This window comes from Lissotriton vulgaris, chromosome 6 (genome assembly GCF_964263255.1).
Source record: "Lissotriton vulgaris chromosome 6, aLisVul1.2, whole genome shotgun sequence".
NCBI lineage: Eukaryota > Metazoa > Chordata > Amphibia > Caudata > Salamandridae > Lissotriton > Lissotriton vulgaris.
The window spans coordinates 1,051,272,655-1,051,298,079 of record NC_141694.1 but is presented as its reverse complement, the minus strand read 5'-3'; the positions used below and the strand labels follow the sequence as shown (position 1 = coordinate 1,051,298,079).

The following is a 25,425-nucleotide window of genomic DNA, read 5'->3' as shown; positions in this document are numbered from 1 at the left end:
TACTGCTGGGAAGAGAACCTCTGAGACTCATTAAATGCACTCTCTTTGGGAGGAAGGAATGTGGGCAAAGAAAGCTCGGCACGTGACACCTAATGGCAGTCAGCAGTTCTTTGATTGTGATCCTTGCAGAGTCGGTCACACCCACAAAAGGATGTCTGTGGTGGGTTTGAGCTGGTTCCCAGGAATTCAACTTGCAATTCAGTCGAAACAGGTCTGTGGGGCTGACGGGAATGCAGGTCTGTGGGGCTGACGGGAATGCAGGTCTGTGGGGCTGACGGGAATGCAGGTCTGTGGGGCTGACGGGAATGCAGGTCTGTGGGGCTGACGGGAATGCAGGTCTGTGGGGCTGACGGGAATGCAGGTCTGTGGGGCTGACGGGAATGCAGGTCTGTGGGGCTGACGGGAATGCAGGTCTGTGGGGCTGACGGGAATGCAGGTCTGTGGGGCTGACGGGAATGCAGGTCTGTGGGGCTGACGGGAATGCAGGTCCGTGGGGCTGACGGGAATGCAGGTCCGTGGGGCTGACGGGAATGCAGGTCCGTGGGGCTGACGGGAATGCAGGTCTGTGGGGCTGACGGGAATGCAGGTCTGTGGGGCTGACGGGAATGCTGGTCTGTGGGGCTGACGGGAATGCTGGTCTGTGGGGCTGACGGGAAAGCAGGTCTGTGGGGCTGACGGGAAAGCAGGTCTGTGGGGCTGACGGGAAAGCAGGTCTGTGGGGCTGACGGGAAAGCAGGTCTGTGGGGCTGACGGGAAAGCAGGTCTGTGGGGCTGACGGGAAAGCAGGTCTGTGGGGCTGACGGGAAAGCAGGTCTGTGGGGCTGACGGGAAAGCAGGTCTGTGGGGCTGACGGGAAAGCAGGTCTGTGGGGCTGACGGGAAAGCAGGTCTGTGGGGCTGACGGGAAAGCAGGTCTGTGGGGCTGATGGGAAAGCAGGTCTGTGGGGCTGACGGGAAAGCAGGTCTGTGCGGCCGATGGGAAAGCAGTTCGTGCGGCTGACGGTAAAACAGGAAGCTGAAGAGAAGAGGAGTGGCATCAGAAATGATTTTCAATAAAAAAAACTCCCAGCAGAAGCAATGAAAGAACACATAGTTAAGCAGAGTAGTCAAAGTAAAACTGTAGACCATGTTCAAGCCTGGATGTGAATTGTAAGCTGCTCGCAGGCAGCTGGTAATGGTCTGGCATGTCTTAGACCTCAAGTTCTCCAATTTTCCTTAGGTGCAAGCAATCCTAAATGTTACCTTCTCAAAACGGATGCTTTAGAGATTATCTACAACAAGCAAAGCCGTAAAGGGCTTCGGATGGCAAATGGTGATTGATCACTTTCGCGGCCGCTTTGATGTTCTAAGTGGCCGCGTGGCTCACTGAGAACATCAAAGCGGCTGTGAAAGTGATCAGCAGGTGGACAAATGGTGCGCGCGCCCGGCGCACATGCACTGTGCCCGATCACCACTTTGGGAGCATTTTTTAAGCCCCACTAAATATCTCGCCAAAGCGATGGCTTAGGCGAGAGACCTAAAAAGGGAACTCTCATTACATTGGGGCAACAGGCAATGCTCGATAGTATAACCTACTGCAGTTTGCAGACTGAGATATACTCCTCACTCCAACCCTCAGCCTTACGACCCAAGGATATCTGATATATATTTCCCCTCTACCTATGCCCGTTGCAACAAATCTCTTCCGCCCCATCCCCTTCGCCTTCAACAGATCAGGATAGAACATCACCCATGAACTCGCCACATTCACACTAGGAACTACCCCAATAGAGATACGTGCCTGCCTCACACTTGGCATATTTCTGTCTACACAATCTTCTCCCCTCCATCACCACCTCAAAGGAGCTCCAGCCTTTCTGGCCCCTATAGTTGTCTATCTAGAGTGCCCATGCGGGTAGACCCCCTCCCGGCCTTTTTTCTTCCGCACCCTCTTTTTTCTTATTCTATGTCCTATTTGAACACATTAAGTGTTCATTATGTAAATTGTCTTCTTTGCGGGGACCACCTATTGTTGAAACGGGCAAATATCAACCTGTGCTTTTTGCATCCTGACATCAATGCTTGACCTATTATTAGAAACACTTTTTTTTTTTTTTATAAGCACCATAATTGTTCCCCTCTGCATTAATGACCCCTCTCCACCCCCCCCCCCGAAGACAATCTCATTGTAGCTCTGTTTTTCACAGTTCTTTTACTGTTTATCTATGTACATTAAACAATAAAATAAAAAAGATTGCTTTCCCCTTATGCCGCAGTGTGGTTCTGTTATTGAATCTCACATTTGGCAACGAGTGCCGTGCCCTTTATCAACTTCGTTTTAGATTTACTTCAAATTCAACCACAGACACCTCAACACTGCACTTGTCTTCCGCAAGCATGTTTATTGTGTGGACACAGGGAACATCAGAGGAGTGCAACCTCCATAATTTGATTTACGGCTGAGGTGTGTGACCTCTTTAATTGGATTTCACCTGGTTTTTAACTAGTTCTGGTGTGGCATTGATATTTTTATACTTATCTAAGCTGGGACTTGAGGATATGCATGAGGGTCTTTTATGGGAATGTGTAGGACTTGGCCTTTTTGGCTAAAGTTCCCTGAAACTTTTTGCTTTCCCCCTAGACTGTTTTCCTGACACAGAGTTGCCAATTTAGATGCTTTGGGTACTTTGCCACTGCTGATCAGTGACAAAGTACAAGTGTTCCTGTGAAATGAATAATGGTAATTGGTTGGCCATGATTGGTATGTTTGCCTTACTAGTAAAGTCCCTAGTGATGTGCACAGTGTGTGCCAGGGCTAGTAATGCAAAGTTGCGCCGAGAAGGGAACTCAGGCTTGCAGTGTAGGACCTGCACGCAGTTTGCTAACTTAGCATGTTGTCCTGACAAGTGCAACCACTTGTCAGGCCTTACTTTCCCTTTTGCGTACACAGTGGGCACCCCTGTGGTAGGTCCCGGGTAACCCCTGGGCAGGGTGCAGTGTAAGTAAAAGGCAGGACATATACTGAGGTGTGTGCTATGCCCTGACAGTGAAAAACACTCCATTGCGGTTTTACACTGGTGAAAGGCCATCCTGCCCATAGGGCAGAATGGGGAAGGCTGGGTATTGTGTTAGCCTAGTTTCCCATAAGTTTAAAATGGAGAGGTGAAGTTTAGTATGTATGAACTCAGTGTCATAACACATCTTTCTATGAAAGTGGTTTTGTCACTGTGTGTTCAGAAACAACTCTTTTAGAAAGTGGCTGAGTTTTGTGCTTTAAGCATTTCTATGTGTCTGTGCTGAATGTGGATTAACTGTCAGGATCTGAGAGGTGAGAGGAGCTGGGGAGGCCTTGACCCAAGGGAAGGGTTGAGATGGCACTAGGCTGACCTGCATCTGGAGAGTAGGCGGAGGAGAAGCCTGGCAGGTGAAGAGGCCTGGGTTGTGGCTATAAAACAATTGCCCCTTTTCCTGCTGAGTGATTAAGGATCCAGACCCCAAGTATCAAAGGGAGAAACGTGACACTGAGAGGGAGACACCCAGACCTGATTTAGGCAGGGGTCAGGGACTTCTGAGCACAACAAACTTCAAAGACATTTAGGGGTATTACTATGAGAGCTGAGACCCCTGAATGTTGGAATAGAAATGGATTGAGCCTGAAGAAAAGGCGTAGACCCATTTCTTGGTCAAGAGGAACCTCTGCTAATGAAGGAACAACTGAAGAGACTGTTGGGAAGGACCAACCCTTGCTTCGTGATCTGGGGCTGATCTGCAGTTTGCTGTTTTAACCAAGGAAGAGGCTGTTGAGACTGTGCTTTGTGTGCTGGGTCCCCCTGCTTGAAGAAGACTGCTTTGTGCTGTGTCTTGTTACCCCAATGGGCTGAGGTGAGCTGGTTCCCTGTTTGGAAACACAGGAACATAAAAGTTTCCGGAAAAGTTTCAAGCGACGTGGTGGGCGCATCTTGTGGCAAGTTGAGACCTTCGGAAGTTGTGCCCTATGATCTTGGACACACAGAGGAAAAGCAAGACTCGGACGCGCTGGGTGCGTGTCGTGGTGCTCAGGAGGCGTGGGTGAAGAGCGTCTGGTCAAAGTGTGCATCGAAGGTGAAGTGAGTCTCGGACATGCTCGGTGCGTGTCGTGGTGCACCTCAGGCGTTGGTGAAGAGCGCGTGGTCAGCGTGTGCATCAGAAGTGGATTGAGTCTCTGATGCGCTGGGTACGTGTTGGGGTGCCCATCTGTGTGGAACTCGGCATGGTGGCCACCCTGTCTGGGGCTGGCACCGATACCCTGTCAGGAAGCCAAAAATCTTGGTATTTGGCTTGATACTGACCTGACATTCAGGCCTCAGATTAACAGGGTGGTGGGGGTGTGCTTTGGCGTCCTGAAGTGCCTACGGAAGGTTCTTGAGCTCCTACCCTCGGAGGCCCGAAGGACGCTGGTGCATGCCCTGGTAACAGCACGATTGGACTATGACAATCTCCTCTACCTGCGGGCCACAGAAAGGAGCCTTGACCGTCTCCAGGTGTTACAGAACGCCGCGGCCCGCCTGGTCCTGAGGTTGCCAAGAAGATCGGCCTCGAAGGCAGCGCTTCGAGCTCTTCATTGGCTTCCGGTGAGAAGCCGAATTGAGTTCAAGGCTCTGTGTACGTGCCACCGCATCATGGGCGGTAAGGGACCGCTGCCTCTACAGGACCTTGTTACTCGCTATGATCCGCCCAGAGCACTGAGATCTGCTTGCTCTGGGCTACTGAAGATTCCCAGAGTTAGAAAGGCTCGTATGGGAGGCAGATCTTTCAGGTTCCTGGCCGCAAAAAGCTGGAATAAACTCCCACTGGAACTGCGCCTAGAACTCTCAGAGTCCAGATTTAGGGGCAGACTTAAAACCTATATTTTTGTTCGGTAGACTGGTGCTCAAGTTGCGAGGGTTCTGCCGCTATCACCCACTACAGCGTGGAGACACGCCGTTGAGTGTAATCAGGTGCTTTATAAACCTGCCTATTATTATTATTATTATTATTATTATTATTATTAGAGGCGCTGGCGGAGAAGTGAGACTCAGACACTGTGTGCGTGTCGGGGTGCAGCCGAAGTCGTTGGTGAAGAGCCTGGAGATCAGGGCATCGGATTTGGAGTAAGTCTCAGTGAAGCAGTGTGTGTGCTTTGGTGCCACCTGGGATTGTGGAGGTGATAGGCTGATCATCGTGTGCACCAGAAGAAAGTGAGTCTCTTCAGCGCGGTGTGCGCGTCTTGGTGCCAATTGAGACCGCAGGAAGGAGTGCCTGGTGAATGTGCACTCGGAGTTGACGTGAAGTCTCATCAGCATTGTGGGTGTGGTTTCGTGCCAGAGGAGACCTGGATGGTTCTGTGGTGAATGTGCACCCGGAGTAACTTAATTTCAGAGGCATGGGGTACGGGTGCCCTGCGGCAGCCTGAGACCTCCCTAACAGTCGCGGCACAGACCCGCATCCCCGGAGGAGCTAAGCTGCCAGGCCGAGCCACTGAGGCCCATTGAGAAAGTTCTGCATGGAAGGCCTGGTTCGCTGAAGGAGGAGAGGAGAGTGGGGTCGCGCCCCCAGGTAATGTGGATCACTACCTGGGCGGGGTGCGGGCTCAGTCCTTCTGGTGACGTGAGCTTTTGCTTCGGCTCAGATAGGGGCCCGTACTGACCAAAGAAGCGGCAGTACTGGGGCCAGAGTGAGTGGGCATGGGAGTTCTCCCCCTCATCAACTCAAAAGGACTGAATACAGTACTCTTGAAGGGGGTAATCCTGTATGACCACACCTTTTTGTGTAATTCACTTCTCCAAACAAGGCTGTTTATTATTGGCCAACTGTACTTTCTCCTTAACAAGTTAAACTGTTCCACTGCTCCATTCCCAGCTGGATGGTACCCAGAAGTAGTTGTGTGTACTATGCCATTTCTTTCCACATACTTTTTAAAGTTTTCCAACATAAACTGGGGTTAGTTATCACTCAAAATGTATTTAGGTAACCCTTCTCTGGTTAATAATCTATCCAGGAATTTGATTAAACTGCATGAGTCAGTTCTGTTAAGTATGCCTATTTCAGGCCACGTAGAAAAATGGTCAATGAGCACAACATACACTTGTTACCCATGCTCCCATATCAGTTCCATTATATTGGTACCCACTCTTTCCCTTGGCATCTCTGGACTGGTAAGAGGATGTAATGAAGGCCTGAGAGTTACCTGTGTCTTGTTGAGATTCAATCCACATTCAACACACACATATTAATATCAGAATCATCTGACGACCCAGAGTTGTTTTCCTCCCCTGATCTACTATCATCACTTCATCACATGGCTTCCTCTGGCAAACCTTCTGAAAATGTCACACTTCAGTAAAATTCTTTGTGCACCACAGACATTTCCTGTTATTGGCCAAGTGTCTAATGCTTCCACATCTGGAACACTGCCTGAGAGATGAACTTTTAACATTACTCGGCCACTCTGTCTCCTCTTTGTTCTTTTTCTTGAATGAAGCTTGAGGAACTGATTTCATTCCACTTACTTTGGCTTTATTTTGTTTTCCGATAGTACGGCTTTAGCTCCCCTCCCGGTCAGTTCAGCTCTCTTGACAATGTCCATCACATCCTGCAGGGGTTTTTAGGTCTCGCCTGAGCCAGCGCGCATGCGCTGCAAGGCTTTTAGTTCGGGCTTTAAAACTCTGAACACGCTTGTGTGTGTGCATTTTTTTTTTATCAGCCGCAATTGGCCTTTGCATGCGTCTTTCTTAGAAAGACAGCACGCAATTGGTCCAAGGCGGGTGCATGTCCCGCCTTCTCTGTCCTCTGGCCTAGGATGCTCAGGAGTGAGCAGCGGCCCGCACTGGGTCAGTTGCATTCCTGACATTCTTTGCAGCGCGGGCGGCCCACTCGCGGTTTTGTTTACAGTTCATTGGGCAAACTCAGAAACTGCACTGTCTCCAATAAGCATTTCAATTACTTATGTGTCACTTTAAAAATGTTACATTTTGAAGGTACACTTTGGAAGCGCTGATGTAATAACGGAAGACTGTAATGTGTACACCAAATCTTCAGACGTGTGACGAACTGCAGACTGTTTTTGGCGGCCTCGTGGCAGTTGAGAGTTACTTGGAAGGAATACAGAAGGGGCCGGGAGAAGCGCACACTTTTAGTAAGTGCTAAACACTCACTGATGTGTAATATCCATTACACGTCACGTTCACGCTCACCTGTGCACCGGCGGCCTGGTCCTCCGGAGTGGGTGTTCCTCGCTTTCCGGATCTGATATGAGTGCCGGCCTGCAGCGAGCGCTGGCAGGGAAGTGTCTGCAGGCAGAACTTGTCAGGACCAGACACATGTCTGTCTGCTGTCGCCAAGCCAGCATTCTTTACAGCGATCTGGACTTGCTGCAGGCATTAGTCACGGGAGGAGCGTGTACGCGAGGGCGACGAGCCTCACTCGCATGCCGTCAGATATACCATATACCCCGAAAAACTAGCTAATCCACTACGTGCGGGCCGGGGCCGGTGTCAGGGGCCGTAAGGCAAACCAGGACAATGGACCCTATCGCCTGGTATGCGGGTGGCGTGCAGGGGGTCCCTAATGCACTTTAGCCCCGGTGCCACTGCACCTTTTGCACTGTTGACAGCTACAGGGCCATTCCTCCTTGCGAGTCCTCCAAGTCCACCAAGGACTAAAGAGAGCAAAAGGCGGTCACTTGAAAAGCTATAAGAAACCTATATAAGTTAAGACACTTAGTGCCTCAGATGCATGATCGCGTGAGTTCCACCAGGTTGCTCTGTTCCCAGAGTTTGTGACTATCAGATTACTAAAGTATAGTTAAGTGCTATACCCAAGTGAATAAGGGCATACTCTGTAAATTGCATGCCGCCAGTTCTTTCACACACCAGACCAGCATAGTATAAAAACAGTACCAATTAACACACTTCCCCACCAGGCACACACACCACCAGCCGTCAGTGCACGCTTCCCCACCAGACACACACACCACCAGCCGTCAGTGCCCACTTTCACCGGGCACAAACACCACCAGCCATCAGTGCAGCAGGCAGGCTCTTCTCAGAGTTTCTTGGTAAATATGTGTTCGATGCCTGGGAGGGAGTGGGTCGAGTTTCCTTAAACCATGCTGAGTATGCAGTGCATGAACTCCTGTTTGAGTGAGTCATGCTGCCTGGGGCTCACTCACTCCACACTTGTATATTGCGCCTGCACCAGGCTTTTTCTCATTTGCAAAGTTCAGCGCATGGACAGCCCCCACACCACCGGGAATGACTGCTTCCTACAACCAGAATGGAAACAACATTCAGAGCAAAGAAAACAAGTTCATTTGATGCAAAGAACTATTAAAACAAAAACCATGTCCAGCTATTGTAGATCTGGCAACTTAAACAAAACAGCAACAAAAAACAAACAAACCAGCATTGGGATAACCAATAGGTCTCACTTTTTGGACCTATAACTATTTTTTTTTTTTTTGCACAGTTTTATATAGCGCGAACTAGACCCGAACCGAATCGGGTATCGGAGCGCTTTACATAGCACCAGTTACGTTAAATGAGGACACATTCATTTTAGGCACGGGAGATTAAGTGATTTGCCCAGAATCACTGGAGGATTTGGCGTCGTTACCGAGACTCGAACCCAGATCCCCAGGTCCGAGGTTGAGCGCCCTAGCCAGTTAGGCCAACTCCTTTGGTTATGCAGCAGACTATCCTTGGTGCAACAACACCAACTGTTGCATGGCTAAACACTTATAAGGTCCCAAATGTGAGACCTATTGGCTATGCCAATGCTTGTTGCAATTGTCACCCCGAGTGGGACGGGTATGCTCAGGCATGAGTCCCGTGCACTCCATGCCACTGGAATCAAGCTATCCTGGCTGATGAGGGCTGAATGCCCGAAAACGTTCCTAGGATGCTTGTTTCCTGGGAGGACCTGGCTTGGCAGTTCGGGCTTGACTGTTCCCATGGGGCACAGGGTCATGACTGATTTGCATATGGCTGGATTCAAACTGGAATGGCATGGTGAGCAAAAACACGATGGATTTAGGCCCAGATCTCTGTACTGGGGTGAATGTATCACATTGTTCTGCATTCTGTCCATCAACTGTTGTTTTTGCAATTGGAGGCCACGAAAGGCAGAGTTTTTTTTCTTCCTAATGTATAGTATTTGAGGATGTTTATATTAAGATAGGGAGGATGGTGAGAACCCTCGACAAGGCACTACCCTTTTCCTGTGTGAACATGATGTTATAAGGTGTCTACCACAGCAAATATGTACACAACGGGCAAGACCCTCAACCATACCAAACTGTTACTGCACCTTGTCCTTCATGCAGATGTCCGGGATTGAGAATGTGCCTAGGCTTAAAGTAGCGGGTTGTTAAAAGGGAGTGAGACACCCTCCGGCATCAGCCCCAGCAGTGTACAGGGAAAAGTCTAGCTGCATGGTTAAGGTGCTTTTGGACACCATGTGTCACCAGCTCTGCGGTCAGGTGTAACATAAAGTCATCTAAGGGAGAAGGAATGTTTGCAGTGGAGTAAATCTGCAGCTGATCCGCAGAGGACCAAGATGAAAGGATTCCTGTGCTGTCAAACCGTAACACAAGGCTCCAAACATCAACCTCCGATTCTAAACTTTAGATAAATTGGATGCCTTGGAGGTTCTGCCATCCAATGGACCACGTTTTGCTGCAGGACGTAAATGTTTGGCTGCTCACTCAGGAATTAGCATCCAATTAGCATTTTTGTTGGAGCTTCAGCCCATCAGATTTAATATTTTATCTGTCTAGTCCCCTTTCTACCCTCCTGCAATATGCTAGTTTCTCATTGGACCACCTGAGGATTACAGTAACGTAATTGCGGATGCCATTGGTAACAGCTTTATGGACACATCAATGAGTCTGGTAGGTCAGTTGTATAGGTTTGTCAAGTACTGAAAGGAGCGAACGCCTTTCAGACAGAATGTAGGGCCATTGGAGTGTGCATGTCACGGGGAAGCCCCAAAGGCCCACCAGCAGGCCAGTTCAGGGGTGCCCAAGTCTTCAGAGGTAACCTGGATTTTTCCCTATCCTAGTTGTGTTTCTAGTCAGTTTGTCTTTTTCAGTCACTTGCGGCTACGGACAGATTGTAGTCTGTCTCTTTCTGAGTGCTAGGATAAAGTGTCTGAGCTCTGTGCCACCGCTGAGGTCATGTTTGTAGTAGTACTTCCAGGGCCAAGGCATTAGATGTGCATTGCAGACATTTCTTTTGATTCCTGGAACGTTGCCGGTACCCAAGCTTGTAAAATCTTATGCTTTGTCAATAGTGAGTGACATGGTGGCTGGCTTCAGTAGGCAGTACCTTTCTGTCCATTTATTAAGTTGAGGCCTCACCAATAATTTCTTCAGCTTTCTCACAAGTGTCTTGTGATGTTCGATAAACTCAGACTCTGGTTTAGCCCTTCAAGGTTTGTTTTCACGCCCTTGGGTGACACAAGTGAACATAGTTCAGTGATCCAATGGTTGAATGTGAAAGACAGGTTACGTAGCCCGCATGACTCCACACAATTCTTAGTTGAAGTAGCGCCAAATGCTTTTAGGTTACTAACCGTCCATTGAAAGGGACCCAGGGATGCAGTGGTAATTTGACAAGTCGATTTCATTCTTTACAATATCACATGCGCAAACTGCACTAGGAAAAGGACACTAACTAAAAAGCGTTTATTTCTTTTTTTTATTTTATTTCGGAGTATTTTATTCGTTTTCCAAAGAAAAGCTACATACATTTGGCCATTAAAAATTCCAGGTGGACATTACCTGGTTTTGCAAGCATTACATGGAGATCTTTGTTGGTTTTACAAACATTGTGTGGTGCTTCTTTGAGCCTGTCCATCTGGAGCCCTCTGTGTTGTCTTTTTAGGGGTGAATTAGGGAAAGAATAGAATAGTATAGTAGAGAAAAAGGGAAGCGAGAGAGAGAAGGTACAAGAAGTGATGCTTCGCTCTGAGCCTAGTCTGGGGTAGTGCTATCATGTGGGGTAGCTGCTTCGTGTATGAGAACACCCGGAGACTGCTGGGTGGGTCATATGAATCAGGGAAAGTATCCAGTGACTTCCACATCCCCCTAGATGGTAGTTTCCAGGGTGAGTTTTGCAGTGCAGTGCAGTGCTGTCTGCGCCTCAGAGGTATGTCACCCTGTTACACCAGCATCTGTATGAAGTCTTAGCTGTGTCCTTCCAGTTGGCCAGGACCAGTTTGAAGGCTGAGGTCAGAAGTAGGTCTAGGAGATACCTGTCTAGTTGCGTGAGGAGATTTGCTGTAATGAAAGCTGTGATGAGGGAGGAAAAGACTGGGGGTAGTTTGCACCCCAGCGCGTTTTTTATGAAGTCCAAAATTTCCTCCCAGATCTTTTTTGAGTTTTGGACAGTAGTATATAAGGTGCGCTAGATCCCCTTTCTCCTTGGTGCAGTTCCAGCATAGATTGTCTTCTTTGAGTCCAAGAGTGGCTAACCAGGCAGGAGCCCAAAAGGTGTTGTGGAGGAGCCAGAATTTTGTTTGTGATAATGCAGGCGTGATTTTGTTACGTTATGGCGAAGACCAAAGGGTTGCTAGTTCCTGCTCAGTGAGTGTGGTCTCGGTCTGCTTTACCCAGTAGTTACTTGTTTTGTCATTTTGTTTGGTGGCAGTTGGGCGGAGTAGTTTATATAGGTGAGATACCCGATGGCCTGTTTTATGGATATTCCCGATGTATTGCATGATCGAAGGGGTGTGTGGCGAGAGTTTGGTTTTAGCTAGGGCCGTCTTGATTTTAAGGAAGTTGTAGAGCTCGACTGTCGGGAGATTGTGTCTACCTCTCAGTGTTTCGAAAAGTATGGGGTTGGCCCTTCTCCTCCAGCTGAGCTGGGTGTGAGATGCCTTTCTCCATTCATGTTTCTAGGGAAAGACCTTGACCGTTGTATTTGAACTTACTGTTGTTCCAGAGGGATTCCCATTTCGAGTTCTTAACCTTATTCTCCTTTTTACTGTCTATTTTTAGTAGGGCATTTTTCGTATTCTTGAAGATAGGGCTGGCGGGTATGTGTGCTTTTGTTCGCTGTGAAAAGCACCAGTGGGCTGAGGTTGTTTAGTATGGCGCATTCCACCAGTATCCATGCTGGGGTGTAGGGTTGGGGAGGCGACAGCCAGATAGATCCTTGCTTTGCTAAGAATGCCGTTTGGTATGACCTAAAGTCTGCTAGGTTTAAGCCTCCCAGTTTCTTGTCTAGCCTTAGTTTTTTAATGCTTATATGCGCCTTTTCCCCTCTCCATAGGAAGGTGGTTATTAGTTTATCCACTCTGCGGAGGAAATCAGGGGGAGCATGCTCACCAGGTAGTTTATCATTGGAGTGATCATCATCCTGATTGTCTCTATTCTTCCCCACCATGTTATGAATTTGGGGGTCCAGGACTCTAGGAGTGTTTTTATCTTTGCTAGTAGAGTTTTCTCATTTTCGATAAGCGTTGACATAAGGTTGTTACCGTAGTGGATTCCTAGATATTTGATGAACCCTTTTTGCCGGGTCAGTCCCGATCCTCCCAGCGACTCTTGTGGTATGGATGTTTAGGGGTTTGCATTCTGACTTCTCTATTAAGTTTGTAGCCTGATTGCACTGAGTAGAGTTCTATGGATTCCATCAGGGCGGCAATAGAGGACTCCGGCTGTTCTGTTACAATGAGGACGTCATCCGCATAGGCGGCTAGCTTAATTTCAACGTCTTTTATGCTAATCCCTTTTATTTCGGTGATAAAGTGTTTTAGGGCCAGCAGAAAGAGGGAGGGAGATAGTGGGCAGCCTGTCTGGTGCCAGGTTGTAGGTTGAGGGGTTCCGAGAGAGATCCATTGACTACTATAGGTGCCCTTGGGTCCCCATACAATGCTATCACCATCCTGGTGTATTCCACCTCCAGATTGAATGTATGCATGCATTGCTCGAGGAAGGCCCACAAGACTCAATCGAAGGCCTTCTCGGCGTCAAGGGCAATGGCGACAGCAGGTTCTGTCCTTTTTGGAGGTGTGTTCTAGGATGTGGCAAAGGAGTCTGGTGTTGTCGCTGGACAGGCAGGTCTTTAAGAAGCCTACTTGTGAGCTACTTACTAAGCTAGGTAGGGCCAGGTTCAATCTTGTTGCCAGTATCTTCACGTACATTTTGCAGTCTACATTGATTATTGAGATGAGACTGCAATTCTTGGGTAGAAGAGCATCTTTGCCTTCTTTTGGGATCACTACTATGTTGGCCTCTGCCATGGATTGTGATACCAACCCATTCTCAGCACAGTGGTTGAAAAGGCTTTTCATGGTGGGACTCAGTTGTTCCAGGAAGGCTTTGTAGAAAGCTGTTGTGTATCCATCCGGCTTTGGTGCCTTATTGGCTTTCATTTACTTGTCTGCCTTCTATATTTCTGTTGCACTAATTTCTTGTCCTAGGTTCTGCGTTTCTACCCTTGTTAGTTTTGGTAGGTTTATTCTGGTGAGATATTTAGTGCACGCCTCTGGGCGTAAGTTTGGTCGTGTTTGTAGAGTTCTTGGTAGAATTCCTGAACGGCCTTCAGGGTTTCCCTGTTTTTTGTGTGGGTTTTGTTCTGTGCGTCTGTAATGGATGATATTGCAAATTGGTTCTGTTTGAATTTTAGGTAAGATGCTAGCTGTTTACCCGCCCTATTGGCCTCGCAGAGGTTTATGGCTTGTACTTGTTGATCCACATCCCAGCTCTTTCGCTCAAGATTTTGTTAAACTCATATTTCTTTTTAGTCAGTTTGCGTAGGATAGAGGTGTAGTGCGTGGCCGCGATATGGTCTGCTTCTAGCTGCTTGATGCCCCCCCAGCTGGGAGAGCTGTACGTTTGCAGCCTTGTTAATTTTGGTCTTAATCTCGATTATTGTGCCTCCGATTGTCGCTTTGAGTGCATCCCACAGGGTGTTTAGTTTGGTGTCCGGTGGGTCATTGTGTGTGAGGTATTCAGTTATGTCTTCTACTATCTTTTTTTTGTTCTCTGGGTCTGTCAGGAGGTTGCTATTGAATCTCCACCTGCGGGGGATATCCTCGTTGTGGCATCCACTCAGCTTAAGGGTAATGCATGAGGGGTCTAATACTAGTCTCGGTGCTATATCTGTATGTTCTACCAGGTGCGTATGAGGGCCTGTGATAAGGATGTAGTCTATCCTGCTGTATGAGTTGTGTGGTGTAGAGTAGAAGGTGTAGTGTCTTTTGTCTGGATTTTGGAGACGCCAGGGGTCTTTGATGTTAAATTTGGCGCAGATGTTTTTTAGTGTGGCTTGTGCTTTGGCGGGTTGGGAGTGGCAGTTGGATTGTCTATCTAGTGTTTGATCTAGGGGAATGTTAAAGTCTCCTGCCTCCACCGTGAGCTCGTCTTTTGGTAAGGAGTCTAGTTTCTGTGTTACTTCCTCCCAGAATGCAGAGTCGTCATTGTTAGGGCCGTAGATGTTGGCTACGTGTATGTGGTCCTCCCCCTTTTCAAGTGTGTTAGTAAGAGTCTTCCTACTGTGTTATGGTACTGTGATTATATTGTCAGGTTGGACTTTCTGGATACCAACATTATCATCCCCCTTTTTTCCTCTTCTGCTGGGGAGCATGCTGTTTGTGCTATCCATCTGGCCTTAACTATTCTGAGATCCTCGAGGGACAATTTGGTTTCCTGTAGGAGGACCATGTCCCCTTTGGTCTTGGCAAGATAATAGAGTGCTTTCTTGCGCTTGACTGGGTGGTTTAGCCCCTTGACGTTGAGGGATACTATCTTTGTCTGTTGCGAGGATACGTTTATTGGTTGGGGCCATTATCCGAGGTCGTTGGGATCTGGCGGTACAGTACTGCGGCTCCGGTATTGTCGATATTCCCCCCCAACTAGGTACATTTTCCTGCATTTGGTTTTGTGTTCGGCCAATATCTGTCCCAGCGCTAGTTCCGCGGTCTCTGAACGGGTAAAAGTGTGACTTCTTAGAAGGTTGAAAAGACGATAGGAACGTGACTGGACGTGGCTCGGTAACTGCTTTCAGCATGAAGCACAATGCAACTGCCTCTCTGTAATCTGGCAGTCAAGATCTGCTCTAGCAGTATCTTGCACAATAATCTGGGGACCAGAGCCTCTCCTCACAAGTGGTTAAGTGGCCGCCCTTTTATACTGCATCTTATCCAAAATAGGAATTTCTGGCATAACTTCAGGAAAGTTTAACATAACCTGTGTGCATAAAGATGCGGGTCTTAGTCGCATTCTAAAAAACAAATAAGGTAAAAACATGTGAACTCTGACTACACTGTTTACTATTGCTCTTGTCTGGCCTTGAGAAAGAAATAACAAATGATTTGTTACAGACTGATTTTGCGGCACAAGCTCATATCGATTTAATTGTCTGAGTGACTTCTCGCTTTCACAGGTTCTCGGAAAGGTAAGGGAAATCATCTGCTTTAAAGGCAGATGTGTTGATGAGTCTGCAAAAATAGAAAAAATTGAGTCTCGACCTGCTCAAGATGGAGTCTGGCCTAATGGAGTTTACATCAGCGAGAAATCTGCTGAGATGTGTATTTTGTAGCCAATATACTGGAAAAAGCCACTGACCCTTTTCGCTACAGTGATTGTCTAGCGTGATCGTGTCTGAGGAACTGTATGATTATTTGCCTGTGTGAGTCTTGTGGAGTGTCTGGACCTTACAGCTAGCTTTTTTTGTTCTTAATCAGGCAAGTTACTTATGTTGTCCAGTTGATTTTCTGCCTGTTGCACCCTTCTTGGACCAGAAGGAACTGATAAAAGATTGTATCGATTCCACTTTAGCACCGTTGCTGATGTACTGTCTTTATTCTGGTCCATGGTCAATCTGATGGTTATTAGTTCATTCATCAGTTAGTCGTATGTAACTTAGGACACAATGCCAATCGTAGTAGATGCTTGGCTGGACTGTTTCTCTTGGTATACCCCTTAGCCGAACAGGAGTTATCTCTGTGGCTTAGATTTAGACCTAGGGAAATGCACATATGTTCAGTGAGCCCAGTGGGGATCTTTGATGTATGCATTAGCTGACTTTTTCATTGCAGTATGTTGTGTGGTCAAAGTGACACCATTAGTCAAGAGTACTGTTTCCAGGACCTGAGCAAGGTTCAAAGACAGAATGAGCAGAATAGTCCATACCTCATTGCTGGTGTGCCTGCAGAGGAATCACTGATTGTGTGTAGGAGCTGGATGATGCTGGTAAAGCAAAAAGCCATTCGTTCGTCTCTTGTACATTATCAGGTACACCCACCTGTATATGCACTAATAATATTTTTGGCTTCAGTGTACAGGGTTGTATACAGTCTTCCTAACCAGTCACGTTCCACTATGTGCAAAGGGCTCCAAGCTTATGGTCTTTCGCAGGCATGTGCGCTCAAACTAAATACAGTACCCACCACCCAAACAAAGATGGTTCTCACATCGAATACACTCTGCCTCTTGTCTACTTCGGTCTTATCAAGCTGTCACACCCAGGTCTGTGTGTTGTGGCAGATAAGGCAGAGTTCTGCATTTAATTAGGGACTGCCTGATAGAATATGTCCTACCTATCCAAGTGTTTATGAACACACCACTTCATCCATACGGGGTGCATAGCCAAATGTCTCTAGGCCTGCTCAGACTCTACAATTCATGTGAAGGTTGAAACATTGACAACCCATTCTTGGTTGTGTTGTGATTATCTCAATGGGAATACTGCATGGAACTGTTGGCAGGATTCTTAATGTCAATAAATAATGTACCAACCTTAGGTGCTAGTGGTCTTTTTATTTGATATTGTATATAATTTGCACACTTCTACGAGCACTGCACCTTCTGCACTATTATCACTTTATGTATTGCACCACTGTTTTTGATGCAAGAAATAGATTTCTGTAAAAAAGAAAAGTAGAGGCTCATCACACTTTTGTGTTTATCCGTTGAATGGTCATCACATTTGTGACAGAATGTGATGTTGATTAACTTTATTATCATAGTTTATTTTCACATGGTAATGAGATACATGTCCCACGGGACCATATATTAGATTACTCTGGTCCAAGTGGGCTAATTGGGCCTGTTCATGTTTACATATAACGGAGCTGTAACGGAGGGCAGCCACCATGGGCAGAACTTGGCCCCACTTCTCGACCATTGGCTTGCTTCATTCAGCCTACTGCTTGAGACTTTGGTAATCACTTCTTGGCTCCGCCTAGTGAAGTTCTTCTCTCTCACCGATTGTTATAGGCTGTTTGATTGTGTCCTTCCCCTTCCACTCAATTGCTTTCTTTGAACTGCAAGAGCGGCTTCTTTACCATTATAGCTTGCTTATTACAACTGTAGCTCGAACTTTTGTGTCCAGTCCTGGAAGGAAATAATATGACCATCATCCTTAGCTCCTCTATAAATTTCACCCGAACATGTGACCACATCTGCACCTCAACTCTACCAGTCAAAAGACAGAATCACTGTAGCACTTGGGGTGCAAATGGGCCTTCACAGCTGTACAATCGAAGACCTGCTTCCAGTCGTATTTTGCCACTGCTACTAATTGTGGCAGGACTTTATACCTAGTGCCCGGTTCCTGGAGATGTCTCATGATTTTGTGCCAATGAAACGCTTCCCCCCAAATATTTTAATTCAGCATTTTCCTCATCTGCTGCCCATTTCTCCAACCACTGTTGCTGTGACGTAATACAGTTCATAATCAGGAACTCCTAGCCCACCATCAGTTTTTGGCAATTGTAGCTTCTTTGATGAGCATCTATGCTGCCCTCCTCTCCAGATTAGATCAGCTAGGGTCCCATTCAAGTAAAAGAACTTCTGTGGCAGACACATTGGCATTGTTGCTAATATATACCATCATCTCAGTAATACCTCAGTTTTAGAAAATGCAATTCTGCCTTTCACTGACAGTGGGAGTTTCTTCCAATTTTAGCCGATTCTTTAGATTTTCATGATGTTATCGTCTATCAGAATAGCTCCGTTATAAGGTATCTAGACACCTTGGTACCTGAATGTAGCAAGCTCCCATCTCAGGCAGGGTAGGAAGACCATCTCTTTCCTCTTGAGAAAGGGCCCACACAGGGATACAGCTCATGAATATTCCATGTCGGGTACGTTTTTTTTTGGTATGTAGTAAAACTTGCATTGGTGACATTTGATTATTTGACATTTTTTCTTTGTGGACTTCTCAAAACTCTCAGCTTCCTGTTAAATAAATCTAGTTGGAAGGTGCTGTTGCAAACATAGTAGGTTTGACTTTGGCCACAAAACTTAATTTGATGGAATTATTCTTTTATAGGTGTGCTGGAGTATGCAGCTATGAAGGAAGAGGGGGCCTGTGTTCTATACGTCTTAGTGAGCCGCTACTCAAGCTAAGACCACGGAAAGATCTTGTGGAGGTAACTTTGTTTGCACCTGAATTTGTTAAAAATAAAAAAGCCCATATATTTTGTTGGGTACGTGAACCGTGCACGATCTGAATGTTTCTATGAAATTAAATCACTTGTTTCGCAAGCTACCTCTTATGCCCTTTTATAGCACAACATGCATGCCGGATGATGACCACAAAAGGGGCACGTAACCCTCAAGATTGTTGGTCTTTCCTACTTCGTACCATTGCGAAACAGCAGTTACAGCTGTGTTTTTTTGGGGGGACATTGGAGATCTGATTTGTGGAATCTTATCAGATAAGTTAGATAATAAAAGGAATACTTTGTTAAATGGATCACTGCACATGAAATTGAACAGCCGGAATACTTTTATTATTATTATATTATTATAGAGGCTTTTGTAGCGCGCTCTGTTACTAAATAGTATAGTATCCTGGCGCGAAAGAGAGGGGAACAGATCACAGTATATGCAAAAGAGAGACAGCCATTAGGCAGTGGTGTTAAAGAGGTGGGTTTTTAGGCCTTTCCTGAATGCCATGATGGAAGGGGCTGTTCTCAACTGCAGTGGCAGGGTATTCCAAGCTCTCGCTGCTCTAACAGAGATGGATTGGCCACCAAGCCTGCTATATTTAAACTTTGGCACCGTCATTTGGTGAAGATTGCTTGATCTGAGAGGGCGGTTGGGAGCATAGAGGGAAAATCTTTTTCTCAGATAGGTTGGGCCCGTTAGACTTTTGAATTGCACATCTATCAATCTAGAGCCTTCACTTTTCCGTGTCTTTGAGTCTGAATCTGCAGAAATGTGTAGTAACGTTTGTGTAAAAGAAAAGTCTTTCTTTGAGTTTATAGCGTGAGGGCACTCCTTCACTGAGGAAACCCAGCTGCAAAAACGTTTCTGCTTACAATTTTCGTTTGGGATGATTTGCATCAAACGAACAAGGCTTACCTATACATATTGTGCTGTTGAAACCATTTTTTAGGTCTCGCTGGTGTTAGCAGCGCGAAGCGCTGCATCCAGCGTAAGACCTATTGTTGTTGGCTTGCCGGGAATGTAGGACAGGGGATGTGCACGCGCAAGCCCTCGGCGATTTCACCTCGTGGGCGCGCACGCCCAGCCCAGCGCCGTGCACATCTCCTATCCCACATTCTCAGCAAGTGAATAACACATACACAACACAGCCACAGTTACGCATGCACACACACACACACACACACACGCGCGCAACAGCCACACTCACTCACTCACGCATGCATGCACAGACACACACACCCGCTTAGGCACACACACGCGCACACACACACACACACACACACACACACGAAAACACACGTATGCACACACACGCTCCTCACCGCTGCTGTTGGGGACAATCATTCATGGAGCGCCGGGTCCTCTGCTCCCTTTGGATGGGCGGGCGGGGGCTACGCGGCCAGGGGCTCCCGAGCAGGGACAGGCTGACAACTTCCAGCCTGCTAACTTTCTGCTGCTCCGGCGGGACCTGCGGTGTGTTGCGAGAACGGCGGCTGCGGTGAACGGGCAGGGCAGGACAGCGGCTGCGCAGGATTCGTAGCCCCTGCCCTTCGGCCGCCTCCTGGACTCCGCCCTGATAGCGCGCCACTGGCTGAGCGCCCCTCAGCGCTGGCTCGTTTGTGAATGTATGAGCCCCCGTTGTCGCCTGCCTGGAGCAGCCTGTTCCCCCCTCACGGTGCGTACAAGGGGCAGTATATTCAGGGGTATTAAACGCAGGTTCGCCCCCCGATAGCTCGTTTTTTACTGTAGTCTGTGGCCATGTGAATAGAAAACGGACATTAACCTCGTTCACTTACATAATCCTTTCATTCCAGACCTGAGTGGAACTGGAGCTTGCAGTGATGTAGACGCCCACATGTGGTTTAAGACAGAAAAAGACCTTTAAAATAATGCACCGCAATATAGGTTTTAGGTTACCATTATTTTCTGTAGAATAGTTATGCCGCAGACCATAGACTCCATAGCTTGTGAAATCTCTCAGTTGAGCAGTGGTAGTTCTATAGTGACGGATGTCTCCGGAAATGCATGTGTACGGAAGGAATTTAGTGGGAGGAAAAGAGTCTGCATTATATGGCACATTCTGGTAGTGCATACAGCGAGGGTTTGAATGCTCAAATTATTCAGCCACTGGTACTTACTATGAGCTGCATTACATCCATTCTTCTTAAATTTTGCCTACGGACAGCTTTTAGCTGCCTGTTGACGTAGAAATATTGTGGTCAGCCCATTGCTTGCCATTGCTTGTCTCTCTTGTTCTCACTATCTCTTTCTCCATGCTTCTCGTTCCATCTCCCTCTCATACTCGTACCCATTTCTCTCTTTCTCTCCACTCACTGTTTCTTTCACTCTCTTCCGCGCTATTTTTCTCTTTACTTCTCGCTTTATCTCTCTTTCACCCTTCTTCTCTCTCTTTCTCATTCTATCTTTCTCCACATTTCTGGCACATTCCAATGGTCGCGGACTATGGAAAGGGATATCCTGCTGCACCGGCCTCTTCCTTCACAATATTAATCTTTTTTTTTAAACTTCCGACACGAAGTCACTCCGGGCCGCGTCCACAGCGGCGCTTCCTGTTCTCACACTTTCACAGAGCAGCGGCACTTGAACTCCTCAAAACCGTGGCCTTTTATTGGCTGTCGTCTCTCGGGGTGTCTGACTTCCGCAGCTCCAGGTTGTCCTAGTCTCTTAGGGTGTCTGACTCTTCTGTAGCTCTAGATTGTCCTCGTCTCTCAGGTGTCTGACTTCTGTAGCTCCAGGCTGTCTCTGACCTCCCTCTGTAGCTCCAGGCTGTCCTCGTCCCTCGGGGTGTCTGACTTCCAAAGCTAATGGCTGTCCTCGTCCCTCGGGGTGTCTGACTTCTGAAGCTCTAGACTGTCCTCGTCCCTCTGGGTGTGGGACTGCTGTAGCTTTAGGCTGTCTTAGTCTCTCAGGGTGTCTGACTTCCGTAGCTCCAGGCTGTCCTCATCCCTCGGGGTATCTGACTTCTGTAGCTCCTGGCTGCTTTAATCTCTAGGGGTGTTTGCCGCTTCCGTAGCTCCAGGCTGTCCTCGTCTCTTGGGGTGTGTGACTTCCGTAGCAGGCTGTCCTTGTCCCTCGGGGTGTCTGACTTCAGTAGCTCTTCGCCCATTAAAAGCATTGTACAAATACTGAAAAGTGCTGGTTCTCTCCCATTAAACGTATTCCACTAGTATTAAAAAACTTGGGTACTTGCATTGTACCAGTACTTTTAAGTGCTGCCACTCTCCCATTAAAAGTGTTATTCCAGTACTGGGAACCGCTAGTACACATATTGCACTGGTACTGAGAAGTGCTGATACATGTATTGCACCAGTAACTGGAAGGTTTAGAACCATCCCATTAAAAGTATTCTACTCGTGCTGTTGTACTCTCCCATTAAAAGCGTTGCACCCCTGCTGAGAAGCGCTGGTACTCTCCCATTAAAAATGTTGCACCCCTTCTGAGAAGTGCTGGTACTCTCCCATTAAAAGTATTGCACCCTGCTGAGAAGCACATGTACACTCCCATTAAAAGTATTACACCCATGCTGAGAAGCGCTGGTTCTCTCCCATTAAAATGTAAGTATTAATTATTTAAAAAAAATAAAAGCCATTGTTATTTGTAATATCAATACATCTAACTCACGTAAATACAACACATATTGCATTACAAATGCTTTAGGTGTCACATTTGCGAAAGTTAGAACTATTGGCATTGTAAATGACAGAGCTATTAATTTCGCTATTTTCAAAACCAACTCATTAATAAAAAAATTGTCATTTACAATAGCAATAGCTCAAACTTTCCTAATGCGAGACCTATTGCATTGCAAATGCTTGTTATTTAGTTGCTTGGGCCTGTCTACTATACAATGTGTAAGGATCATGCAGGAGTGTTATTTTTCACCATGCGCTTCTCTGTGTTGTAGGATCCCTGGAGTCAGGTGCCATTTGAAACATTTTGGTAAATGTTTAGCGATTCAAGTTTTTCTTTCTGCGTTAACTACTGTTTTGTGTGCAAGGCATTGATTCTAGGAAGGTTCTATAGTGCTTCTTCAAACTGCCTCTTGCATTTCTGTTTCAGGTTAGCTTACATTATTTAATTCTAAGCAAGTTCACAAACATTACAGACAGGTTATACTTAGTGTTCTGTTTCATCGAGTGTTACATTCAACAATCTGCTGATCCCAACATCCCCCAACATTCGAACTGCACCTCCCCATTCTCCTTCTTAAAATACACTGATTCCAACAGCACTTTATCAGTTGTTAATCTCACTATTGTGTCCGGTCTTTTTATTTAGACAGCATAAAATAACCAAATGCCTTTATGCACAAAGACGAATTTACCTCGAGCAAGCGTTTCCCTTCCAGTTCATAGCAACCAGTTTTTTAAGCTTAGGCCCCACCTTTTTCTTCTCAGCACATGATAGTGCGACACTTAACCTATGGGAATGCCAGGTCAGCCAATAATTTGAATCCAAGTATGGCCTGCTACTAGGACCATTTGATCTCCGAAATATCTTGCATACTATCTTTTCAACCACCCCTACCACTTCTTTCCAGAAAGCACATACAGTACGACCTGGCCAAGCCATGTGCAGAGCATCTGCTCCAGCTATCCCCCATTTGACCTGTAAATTCAGCAGACTTTTGGGGTTTTAATATACTATGTGACAATATTTGTATTTAATTATTTTTGCTTCTAGTTAAATGAGATGAGTTTGGTTGGTCTACACAAGAACAACCTTTGGTCTTCCATGAAGGAAGAAGTCTTCACCGAGTTCCATGTGTTCTACCCTTGCAGTAGTCAACACTAAGCACATTGTTATTTTATACTGTGTGGCAATGAGTCAAGTCAATTAAACTTTATACGGTTTCGGAAATATAAAACCCTAAAAATCAACAATACATCCAAATTACATAAATGATCATGATTCCATACAATAAGAAACCTAGTTGTAGTTAAAATAGATTGCACAACAGCCCATGGCAATCTGTAACATTAAGGTGCAAAGTTCAGATACAAATATTCTCCCCCTTTGATCAACACTCCAGTAAAATTATCTCGACCCACAAAAACATATATGTAAAAAAAATGATCTAAAACCCTGGCCCTTATAAGCTTTTAGTCAAGACAAGCCCTAGACTTCACCGCAGATTTCAAGTAACTAACGACGAAGAAAATACATTCATCCCTCAGCAGTTGTGGGAATAGGAGAGCTGGACGAGCCTCCTTAAAGTTCATATTCTTTCAAATTGGAACCAAAAAAACTTCCGGGGAACCTCTTAAAATTTACAAAAAAACTGCATAAAGTTGAGCAAATCCTGTGGAGACTCTCCGTTGCAGCCACAGGGTGCTAACAACTGGCCTCTACTGCTCCCCCTAGGTATGGCGAGCAGGAGGTGAAAAAGATCCAGGTGAAACCTGGTCAATAAAAACTGCTCATAAACAGATAAAAGCCCCAGAAGATAAGGCTCGGCTAGTGATGTTGTCTTTAGCATTAAACATTTGCGGACGCTAGGTTTCCACAGTTCCAGCTCTTCACTTTCCAATATCCTTAAACTGCTAAAGGATTCCCTTGTTATTCCCCCATCCTTCTTAGTTATTAGTTCAGGGTTGGTGTATAGTTCGACTCGTACTAGCTTTATAAAACTACTCTTAATGTATTTGAGCCAAGGTATGCTGAGCGCATTGTCGAGGGTCATACACTCTTTTAAAATCAGCTCCACGTTAATCCCTTGTTCAACCAACTATTTAGCCAAAACGTAAGGGGGCATAGTGCCAGGGTGTCACTAAAGTAGGGCACCTCCAGTTCCTTGTGTACCAACAAGTTAGACAAGTCATGGGGAACACCCAACAGGCGCTTCAAAAAAGTATTCTCAACCACCTGTAAAACGTCAGAGGAGACATGCCTCCATATTTCGCTCCCATAGGAGGCTAAAGCTACACTCTTAGCTTGGTAGATTTTCAACAAGGCGGCGATAAGTCTATTTCCTAATTTAAAGGCAAAGTTAACAAGCATTTACAATGCAATGGTTTTGCCTTTGTTAAAGTTAGAGCTATTGCCATTGCTCTTGACATTATTTTTATTTATGTTTTTTTAACATAAATAAATGGCATTGTCATTTACAATGCCACTAGCTTTATCTATCGCAAATGACACACACAAACACACACAGAGCCGCCCCACACACACCCCCACACAGAGCCCCGCACACACAGCCCCCCACACACACAGCCACACAGAGCCCCCCACACACACAGCCACACAGAGCCCTCCACACACACAGCCACACAAAGCTTCCTACACACACAGCCACACAGAGCCCTCCACACACACCAACACAGCACAAGCAGGCAACAGGGGCAGACGGAGGCACAAGCAGGCAACAGGGGCAGACGGAGGCACAAGCAGGCAACAGGGGCACACAGAGGCACAAGCAGGCAACAGGGGCCCACAGAGGCACAAGCAGGCAACAGGGGCCCACAGAGGCACAAGCAGGCAACAGGGGCACACAGAGGCACAAGCAGACAACAGGGGCACACAGAGGCACAAGCGGGCAACAGGGGCACAAGGAGGCACAAGCGGGCAACAGGGGCACAAGCAGGCAACAGGGGCACGAAAACGGAGACACAAGCAGGCAACAGGGGCAGGTGGAGAAAACACAATTTTCAACAGCCCACTTGGCTCTGCAACAGTTGCCTTTGAAAAGCAATACGGCGTAATGGGCATGATCAAATCCCGTCCCCTGCATAAAAAAAAACAACAGCCTGAGGCGACTGCTAACACAGATGTAGTACAAGGCATTACACGGCAAGGGTGCTGCTGCCGGCAATTATCCTGGTATTTAAACAAATCTCTCTCTCTCACACACAGAGCCGCCCCACACACACCCCCACACAGAGCCCCGCACACACAGCCACACAGAGCCCCCCACACACACAGCCACACAGAGCCCCCCACACACACAGCCACACAGAGCCCTCCACACACACAGCCACACAAAGCTTCCTACACACACAGCCA

At 46.8% G+C, this 25,425-nt stretch overlaps 1 protein-coding gene across 1 annotated transcript in view; it reads left to right on the top strand.

Moving 5' to 3' along the window:
- Positions 1-25,425, top strand: part of SPRTN (SprT-like N-terminal domain) — a 277,952-nt gene that overhangs the window by 11,940 nt on the left and 240,587 nt on the right. The window contains exon 2 of the mRNA XM_086927114.1: positions 18,278-18,377. Coding sequence (XP_086783240.1) covers positions 18,278-18,377 — 100 coding nt within the window. The remainder of the gene's footprint in view (positions 1-18,277; positions 18,378-25,425) is intronic.